The sequence below is a fragment of the Punica granatum genome, chromosome 8 (genome assembly GCF_007655135.1).
Source record: "Punica granatum isolate Tunisia-2019 chromosome 8, ASM765513v2, whole genome shotgun sequence".
NCBI classification, from domain to species: domain Eukaryota; kingdom Viridiplantae; phylum Streptophyta; class Magnoliopsida; order Myrtales; family Lythraceae; genus Punica; species Punica granatum.
The window spans coordinates 23,534,533-23,545,195 of record NC_045134.1 but is presented as its reverse complement, the minus strand read 5'-3'; the positions used below and the strand labels follow the sequence as shown (position 1 = coordinate 23,545,195).

The 10,663-nt window shown below is 37.2% G+C and overlaps 1 protein-coding gene across 1 annotated transcript; it reads right to left on the bottom strand.

The window, feature by feature from the left end:
• Window positions 1–9,506: 9,506 nt before the first annotated feature.
• LOC116215939 (CLAVATA3/ESR (CLE)-related protein TDIF-like) lies at window positions 9,507–10,427 on the bottom strand. The gene has a single exon (XM_031551766.1). It carries the CDS (start codon window positions 10,199–10,201, stop codon window positions 9,830–9,832), a length of 372 nt encoding a protein of 123 aa, XP_031407626.1. The 5' UTR covers window positions 10,202–10,427; the 3' UTR covers window positions 9,507–9,829.
• Between the last annotated feature and the right edge of the window lie 236 nt (window positions 10,428–10,663).

Here is a 10,663-nt window from a genome sequence, read left to right as displayed (position 1 = left end):
CAAAAAAAAAATTTGCAGTAATTGAGACCAAAATCTTTCTCTATTTTATTATACTTATAGTTAAAAAATATTACTAAAGTAATTATCCAAAAATAAAAAGAAAAAACTTTGTAATAATTAAGACTAAAACTTTTCTCTATTTTATTATAGTTATAGTTATAAATGAAGACAAGTTTATTATACGCTGGGATGTTAAAAAAAGCTGAGATAGAAATTAAAACATGTTCAAAAAATTTGAGAAGACTCATGAGGATACTAATCCCATTAAAATCTTGTGCAAAACATTTGCTTCATTGCTAATATATAATGAAAGTGATGCTAAAAATGTGTAAGTAGAATCATAAGATATATAATCAAGTATAGAAAATTGTATCTTTTTTCGGTTATAAAGGAGGCCCATCGGTATAATACATAAATAAAATCAAGTGTAGAAATTATATATTTACACTATATTCAACTTTATATATATATATATATATATATATTATTAGATTCAAAACTATTCTAACTTTCACCTCTTATTATATTTGTAATAAAATTTTACCAATATTTGTTTATAATTCTACTCATTAAGTATATGAAAAATATCATTCATCTCCACATTGAGCGCCATCACGGCCATTCTGGAGGAAGTGACGGCCATCACGGAATTAAGCACTATACAAAGGCTAAACAATATCGAAGCGCTAGTCGGTTTCATGGGCGGATTGGGCCATCAGGCACCCCTGCCCCCTACAGTGTACTCGCTACCGCTGCTGCGGGAGTGGCCTGAGCTGTCGCTGCCGCTGCCACCCACCCCTTGGGACCGAAAGTCCCCGTGTGGCCCGTGCCACAGTCCTCCACTGCCGCCGGAGCAGCTCCTCGACGACCCCAACTTCATCCTGCAGCTCTGTCCAGCGCGAACCCTGCCCCGGAGCGAGCACTGCATCCTCCGTGTTCCGCTACTCCCTTTCTGCACCTCCGGCCTAACCCCACTCCCGTGTTAAATATGCAACATCAGCACTCTTAGGCTTTGATTAAATTTGTTTTAGTCGTTTTCTAATTTCTTGGTCAAATGTTTGCATTTCTTCCTCGAAATCAAAGCTTTTCAATTGGCTTCAGCCTTGTGTTTATGTTGAAAAAGGTTTTCAATTCACTTACATTCTCCTAAATCATACGATTTCTTCTCGCATCGTGTGATTTTATACGTGATATGAAAACGGCAAGTTTATTATAAACTAGTTGAAAGAGATTTGGCTTTACGAACTTCTGGTCAAATTAATACCAGAAAACACAACATTATGATTGAATAAGCCACATCAATTTTGACAAGAAATGCCACAACTTGACTTGTCAAATAACACAAGATGAACATAAATGCACAGTCCTTTGTAGATAGAACAGAACGAGCTTCGTCCTCTCGAAATGAACATTTGAAATCCGGCCCATTTCAGATCCAAATTCATCGCAAAAGCCCAATTTCTTATTATCTTAGCCCAAATTCATTAAGTTATAAGAGACACGTCCAAATTTAAGAATATCAATATATTTATATCCATATATCTCTATGATAAAAAAGTAAATCTGATACACCTAATTAATGTTATCAGAAACATAATTCCGAGTCTTGAAAAGTTATGATATTATATTTTTACTTTTCACGCCTAGTCAATTAGCCAATTTGTCACAGAAATTTAAATTTGATAAACTCGTATAAATGCGAGTTTATTCTATAAAATAGGGAAAAAGTTCAAGCATATCAAGTCAAAAATTAGACTAATTTTATAGTTTTTTTTCCTTATTCAAGGGAAGCTCGTGCAATATAGAACAAATGGAGTATTAATTTGTAGTTCCTGTAATCTCCAGCAAAAGCGACGTTTGGAAACTATAACAAGGAAAAATATTTAACTTGTTTTGTCTGTAACAAGGAAAAAACTTTAATTTTTTTTGTATGATGTTGTAAAAATGTATGTTGATCCTTGATTTTACTAAAAATAAGGCTATTATTCATAGATATATGTATATCGAAACACGATATTTATTTTTCTTAGAACTTGTGATTGTAGATTACGATTCTATGCTTCGATTTTATAGACCCTCTATAGTTTCTACTTAAAAACTCAATTTTGACAGCTTGCTCCTAACTTGTCCAATAGAGAGCCGGCGAGCCTCTTCGCTGCTTATCCCTTCATCGACGACTCATTCCTTTTCGCCTAGGCTTCTAACCAAAATTTCTATACATTCTTCGACATTTTGCACACTTTGTGTGTTAAGGTATACGAGAGATGATTTACTGGATAAGTCGTCAATCTCATTAATCTGTATGTTTGCCAATATATGGCCAAGAGTACAATGATAAAATAAGGGAAGATCCCACAAAATCGGGTAATTAACTAGGAATGAATATAAGCTATCCTTAGATAAAGCTATGTACATAATTACAAAGATAAATAGAAATTACTAGAATCACAATACTTCCTCTCAAGTTGGAGCGTGAGGATTGCGACCGTCCAACTTGCTGAGGAGAAAATGGAACATGTTGCGTCCTAACACCTTAATGGAAAGATCCGTTAGCTGATGCTTCATGGAGACATGAGAGGTGGCGATGACGTTGGCCTTGATGTGATCCCGTATGAAGTAGAATCGATCTCATGCTTAGTTCGTTCATGAAAGACGGGATTGGTAGCATATAGAGAGCTGCCTGATTATCGCAAAACAGGCGTGTAGGACGAATAGAGCAAACGCCGAGCGAGGCCAGTAGATTGCGTAACCAAATAATCACACTAATCGTTGCAGCTATAGCCCTATACTTAGCCTCAGCGGGAAGATTGAGAAACGATAGTCTATTTCTTTGTCTTCCAGGAGATACGACTACCTCCAAGAGTAATGAAGTAGCCAATGGCAGAACACCACGTCATAGGACAGCTGGCCCAATCAGAATCACAAAATGTTGATAATTCCGAGGAATTCGAATGAAGAAAGATACCATGATCGGAAGTTTGCACTACGAGAATTTTGCCAAATAGGGTAGGCTAATAAGGACGGAATAAATTCCGTATAAAATTGGAGACGAAAAGGGGACAGTACAAAGACGGAAGTAGTTGGGATGGAATTTGAGACGAATTTTCCATCTTAACATTTTATATAAAGAATATTTGAACGGAAAACTTTGTCCCAATATTGGAACGAATTATTCCATTCAAACGAATCGTCTATATGCATAGAGACAAACTTACAGACAAAAGTATCGACTATACAAATAGAGAAGGAAATTTTTAGACGATGCAATCCATCTAAATATTTGGACGGATTACAGACGTATATTTCATCCATATCATAGAGACGAAATTGAGATGAAAATTTCCGTACCTACTATATAGAAGAAATTGAGATGGAGATGTCTATCACTATTGTAGAGACGGAATTGAGATAGAAATATCCGTCCATATCGTAAAGAAAAAAAATTATATCCCTATTCCGTCTATAATAAGTAAACTTTTTCCGCACGCTATCTTAATTTATTTCACAGATCATTGAGTAAAAAACATAGCTTCTACCATTTTTCTTCTCCTCCCTTCGATCCAACCCTCCTTTACCCCCACTAGCGCCCCGTATATCAACATCTTCGACAAATTTAAAGCATCCATCGATTCTACATTGTCCATCTATTGTTCTTTATCAAGTAAGTCTTACTAGTAAGAATATTCTCAATTCAATTGAATGTTTCATCGTCAAACCCCAACTTAGAGATAAGAACATTGAAATTGATGAAGCTTTTACTAATATTAGATAGTGATCCATTTTATTTATTGTGAATATGTAGATAAAGAATATTCCTCCGCATCGATCGTGGATGTACAATGGGACCTGTCCGTCAAACATTATTATACAAAAAAATGTAAAGAAAAATTGGATATTAATCTAAAAATATAATACTCTAATTTATATTATAATTATATTTAAGTACATCAAAGATAGATGTTAGAGCATGGCATATTGGTAAGATGCGCGTGTGCCATCGTGGAGGCCCAAGATTGAGTCTCATCCAATACAAAGTGCTGGTGTGAGCACACGGTGCTTCGGCATGTTGGGGGCTTGCTCAGTTACTGGTGTGAGCACACGATGCTTCGGCGTGTTGGGGGCTTGCTCAGTTAGGCCGCCCCTGGTCTCTTGGTAGTTGTCCCAGTTATTAATATTTTTTTAAAATAGAAAACAATACAAAATCGAATTTGAGGGATTTTTGTTTATATTTTAGAGATAAAAAATTTCGTCCAATTCTGTCTCTATTTAAATAGGGATAGAATATGGATGAATATGATCCGTCTACTGTTTCGTCCCTAAGAGACGGGAAAAACTGTCTGTATTTTCGAATCTATCTTATGGATAGATTTACGAACATATTTTTCTGTTTCCAATAGAAAACTATAAAAAAATTATTTTAATTTCGAGGGATTTTTGTTTATATTTTAGAGATAGAAAATTTCATCCATATTTCGTCTCTATCTAAATAGGGATTGAATATGGATAGATATGATCCGTCTATTGTTTCGTCCCTAAAAGACGGGAAAAACTGTTTATATTTTCGTCTCTATCCTATGAACAGATTTACGGATGGATTTTTCCATCCCTTAGAGATGGAAAATTTCGACTCTGTATCATACTTGAGACGGTTTTGAAAATGTGAAATTTTGTCACTTATAGACGAAAAATTCCGTCTATGTTCCATTGATATGTCCATAGAGATGGAATAGGGACGGATAGTGTCCGTCTTGTATGGACAAAACTGTCTATCTCTAGTCCGTTTCCTATAGACGAAATTCACACAGAAGTTTCCGTCGCTAAGCTTTGAGACGGATGTTTCTGTCTCAACCCATAGCAACGCTAAAATTAGAAATGGTGCCAAGATCGTCTCGATTCTGTCTTTATGGGTGGTATAAAGATGGAATAGAGACGGATTTGACCGTCCCTATTTGGCGAAATTCTTGTAGTGTTGCTTGATATAATGAAGCACACGTAAGTAACGGAGCGTCCTAATGATCCTGCCTGGGGTCCTGCATGAATTGAGATAGAAGCTAAACTTAATAATTGAGTTCGGGCCTCGTGATGCTGAGGTAAATAAGTCGAACAACAAATTGACGATATCACCGTGGATCAGCAATATAACTGCCCGAATCAGTGGTGAGATGTTAATGCTGCTCCATAGGGAAATCTGAGGGGCATGAGCCAATCATCTCGCATTTTGAAAGAATATCAATGGTATACTTGTGCTGACAAAGATAGAGGCCAGAGTCCATGCAAGAGACTTTGATTCCAAGGAAATAGCGTAGCTGGCCGAGATCCTTTATGCGAAAGTAGGAACTCAAGTACTGCTTGAATGACTCACAATGGCGAGAGGAGTTTCCCATAACCGTGAGATCATCCACGTAAATGAGAATTGCAAGAAATATCTCACCTCATGAATAAGTAAATAGGGAATGATCAGCTCTACACTTTTAGAATCCGTACTGAAGTAGTGAGTCGGTTAGTTTGGAAAACCAGTTCCTAGAAGCCTAACGAAGACCATATAATGACTTATGCAGTCGATAAAACTTGGCCGGGAAGACCACCCCGAAAGCCAGGCTATAGGGACATGTAGACCTCCTCGTGCCAATGCCCATGTAAGAAGGCATTATGTGCATTCATCTAATGAATCTCCCATTTTCTGGCAATCGCAACGGCAAGAAAATAGCGCACTGTGACCAGTTTAGCAACTAGTGCAAAGGTTTCATTGAAATGAATACCTTCAACTTGTGTGAATCCCCTGGCAACTAGGAGGGTGTTGAAACGCTCTATGGTGCCATCAACATGTCGTTTAATTTTGTATACCCATTTGTAGCCAATGGGTTTCTTGCGAGGAGATAATTAAAAAAGCGACTAGGGGCCATTGAGATCCAGAGCCTGTAATTCCTCATCCATAGCCTTTTGCCACCTAGGGTATCGGATAGCCTCTAGATAACTAGCGAATTCAGTATCAGAGTCCAGAGCAGCCAAGAAATGCAAGTACTTATCATTGGCATTTGAATAAGATATGTAATGCTAGATTGGATAGAACGTACCTAAGAAGTCTGAAGAACCATATGAGCATGGTAGACAGGGGGAGTTTGATCCAGTTGGCCCAGTTAATAGCCCTGTCTTGAGTGATACCATGTTAAGGTATAGGAGAGATGATTTACTGGACAAGTCATCAATCTCATTTATGTGTGCCAATATATGGGCAAGAGTACAATGATACAATGAGGAAAGATCCCATAAAATCGGGTAACTCATTAGGAATGAATATAAGCTATCCTAAGATAAAGCGATGTACATAATTACAAAGATACATAGAATATACTTGAACCGCAATATTGTGTACCTAGCTAATCAACCATACTCTAAAGTGGAAACATGTACCAGATCTACTTCCGCAAGCACAGCGACTGACCACCTCCTTAGCCTAAGAACAAGACTCTCACTAGCTCGAATATTAGTCGGGTCTTCCACTTAATATAACCGATGAACCAATTAATGACACTGAACACCATTCTTGTGAAAGTCTCTCCTTATTCGTCTGGCTATATGGATGGAGAAAGCCGCACTGCAAACAGGAATGGGAGTCTTCGTCGAAGCAAATTGCTTTCTGCCATACCGACATTGTCTCGATAAAATGAGTTCATTAAATCTAAGGGTATTACCACATAATTTAAGTTAATAATTGCAAACTTATCGATCAAGTGACATTCTTTTTTGCAGATCATATTTATGCAGATATATGTGATCTTGTTGACTTTGCTTTACTTCCTATCAGATTAAAATTGTCTCCCGACCTTTTGGGATCTGACAACACTAAGGCTGTATAAAACCAGCTAGAAAGTGGCTTTGTTATACATTATAAAGTTAATCAAATGATTTACCGAGACATATCAAAAATCATTAAAGCCTCTCTAGCTAGCTCTCTAATATTGGGACCTTTTCCTCCTCTCTCTGTCTTGTCTCCCAAGCTAATAATTAGAGCTACCAATTGATACAAAATAATAACAATAATAATAATAATAATGATAATGATAATAATAATAGAGCTACCATGCTAAATTTACACACACAGAAGTATATATTGACCGAGGCAGCGGTCGATCCCTAAAGTTTTTATATTCTGATGAAATCTATATGCATTACTCTTAAATTTTGATGAAATAACATATATTTGTCTTCTCTAATGTATTAGACAGTTTGTCTTCCATTCGACCTCTGAAGACCCCGCTTCCCCTTTGATCCAGATTTTGGGTACGCTCCTGTACACAAGTGTTATTCGATCAATACTCACATTATTGAGCAATCCTCTCATAATTACGTATACATATGCGTGTGTGTGTGTGTGTGGCCCCCCACATTATTTGATCAACCCTCATCATTATGCTTGCAATATATGTTGCTGTTTTAACAAACATATGTGCATATGCCTTTAATGGGTTAAATTTGAATTGACAATGAGGCCTGACTTGAAATAAAAAGATAAAAAGGTTTGGGTGCAATTAGTAAACTCACTTTTGTTCTTGAAGTTGATGAAGTCTTCCCAAACTCAAGATTTATGGGTTTTCCGCGATTTATAATATTGGCAAATATGCTTCTCACTAAACATGTTGAAACTATTGGCGAAAAACACTAAAGGTCGTGCCAGTTGTGGACATGATATATGAGAATTATGTCTTATCTTGAACAACACTTCCAACTATAATATTGATATATCTTTTCTTTTCGGTCGTAACGAAATCCGTGGATCTAGTACAAAGATAAAAAAAATAATGTGATAATATTGATATAATTAAATTAGATAATTCCACACATCATTAATAAGTCACTTGATGTTTATGTACACTTCACATATGTAGAGGATGAAGGATATGCATGTTATACTAACTTTACATGCGCAATACATAACTTGTATGGTTAAATACTGCTCTGCTCGAACTCTCTCAATTGAGAAATTTATAACTAATTTTTCATTTAGGCATATTTCTGATCATAAGTATTATCGATACAAAATAACTGTAGGGATTCAAATTTAGAGAAAATCCAAGGAGTGAGAGATAAAATGTCATTTGCAGTTCGATTCTTTTGCTTGGCTGTTTAGAACAAGAATTTCTATTGTATCTGAAAAATACGGTAGCCAAGACCTCACCGCTATCGAGTAAGGCCTCCCTTGTTTAGTAGGGTGAATCATCTGCCGTAAAATTTTCCAAGAGCCACCTCAGGGGTCCAATAATTGGAGGCATTAATTTCATTCAGAAAATCTACCCATGGAGGATTAATATAACTACGATTAAATGATAAAAATTCCACAGTGAAATTATGATCAAATCATAGGGGCCAGGGGTGAGAGGCTGCTTTCTTTTCTTTCATGGGAAGATGTGCAAATTTTGACAAGACAAAAGCAAAGTTCCAAAAGGCTCAATCCCAATAATTTCTCTCCCTCTCCCGACCAAAATTTTTTTTAAAAAAAAAAAGAAAGAAAGAAAAGGAAAAGACATGAATTTTAATTAAAAAAAATAAGGTGGGGGAGAGAAGCCCCTCTCACTGGTTTACACCGTTATCTGACACCATTCACTTGACCCTGCAAAAACTGCAGGCCTTGTGACTCTGATGATGATTCCAGTTCTATCCATGTCCCCTTCCCCTCCTGACCAATTGTGAAATCATCTATCCACGGTGAGAAGATGATAAATTTCTCAGGGAAGAATGATCAAATGAAGAACCAGCAGAGAGAACCCTCGAGCAACTCTCAAATCCAGGCTGCTATCATTTCGAAGAAGACTATAATTTAATTAGCGATAGAACATATATCTCTCTCGGGATCTCAATTGGATCCGGGTTGGATTTAACCGCACTAATTAACTAATAATTAAGTTGTCCTTCAGTTTCCATATAATATGCTAGGGTTACTTGAAAAACGAATGCACAAGGGTTAGATTGAAGCTGAATCTTTCCAGAAAGAGAGATTGCTAAGAAGTTAGAAGTGATGATCAAAGGCATTAGTCCTAGCTACGCGATTAATAGAACTTTCTCGACTTGATTAGATCTCCAGTTTCAGGTTGCAGCTTGTAGCTTGCAAGAAACACTACGGATCTCCTCGTCAAGATATCACCTATATATTACTTTTAAAACTTCTCTCTGCTACAAAAAGTTCTTCACGCTACAGTGAGGAAATAGTCGTACGCGTATTGGATCTAAAAGAAAGGAATTAATTCCACAGACTTTAGAACATGAAGATTAATTAACAAAATAGTCTGAATAGTGCAAATGACAGTTTGAGAAATTTGCAGACGACATTTGAGGAATGCTATGTTAGGGAAGCGAGCAATTACTAAGATTATTTCAAGCATAGAGATTCAAGAAGCTGGTCTAGGTATGTTGGCTTCGACAGTAGTTCGGTCACTTCTCAAAGTATAAAAACTGAAAAATTTAGATGTACCAAACTCAAAGTTTCATCTACATAGAAAAAGAAAAGAACGGATTATAATGGCATGAGACATACAAATTTATAGAGGAATAAAGAGTATATTTTTGCTATACAAAAACATATAGGAAGAGCAAAGAAAAGAAATAAGGAGAGAGCAATATATAACCATGATAAACATACATACATATATATATATATATATATATATGGACTGTAATCAAACAAACCCTCTCTCATAGGATGACAAGTAACAAAGTATGTCGATGAAATTACCCCCACTAGCAAATGCCTCTCTAGCTCTTCCTCTTCTTCATCCCTTCAAGTCGTTTATAATTACGTAACCCCAACTAATTAAGGTGCCTGCCTCCTGTTTATTCACCGATTCGATATAGGGTTTGGCCCACTTGGAACCTCGTGAGCGCCGGCTTCAAACTCTCTCCTGGGAGTCGATGAAGAAGAACGGTGACGTTTGTTGGCCGTTGACGGTTTTGGGTGGAAATTCACGGAGTTTTCAGAGAGGAGCCTTCGGGAGGTGATGGACACCGAGGATGAGGCCATTAGCAGGACCGCAGGGTGTTGATCTACGTGTCGGGTCGAAACAAGGAACACAAAGAGGAGGAGCGCGAGGACGGCAATGATGTTGCGGGTCTTCGGGATTGGCGAGGTTCTAGTAGTTGTTGTAATTGTTGCCATGCAATCAAAAAATAGAAACCACCCCCCAATAGCCCACAAAAGATCAATATCCATGAACCAGCTCCAATGCTAAATTGTGTGTGTGTGAGAGAGAGAGAGAGGGAGGGAAAGAGAGAGAGAGAGAGAGAGAGAGAGAGAGTACAGAGAGAGTATGGAATTGGAGAGAAAAGATATGATGATTTCAGAAGCAAAAGTGGAGAAAGGAAAGCAAGTTTTGAAATTCTTTACACATTTGTGTGTTCAGAAGAAGAGAAGAGGGAATACCCCTGAAGGGCCAACTTAACATGGAAGTATATGTGAAAGGCTGTCGGGGAGAGCGCAGTGAATTTACTCAAAGGCCCTCTTGCTTGCCATGGTGTTTTGAGGGATAGCATAAGGTTTCGGGTGGAAAAATTGGGGTTTGAAGATTTGAACTGGCTGAAATGCCCTTCGGAAAGCTTGGAAGAGAATATTGTTTTTCAGTTATAGAAGAGACCCATAAAACTAATGAGGGACAAAAGAAGGGAAAATAAATAC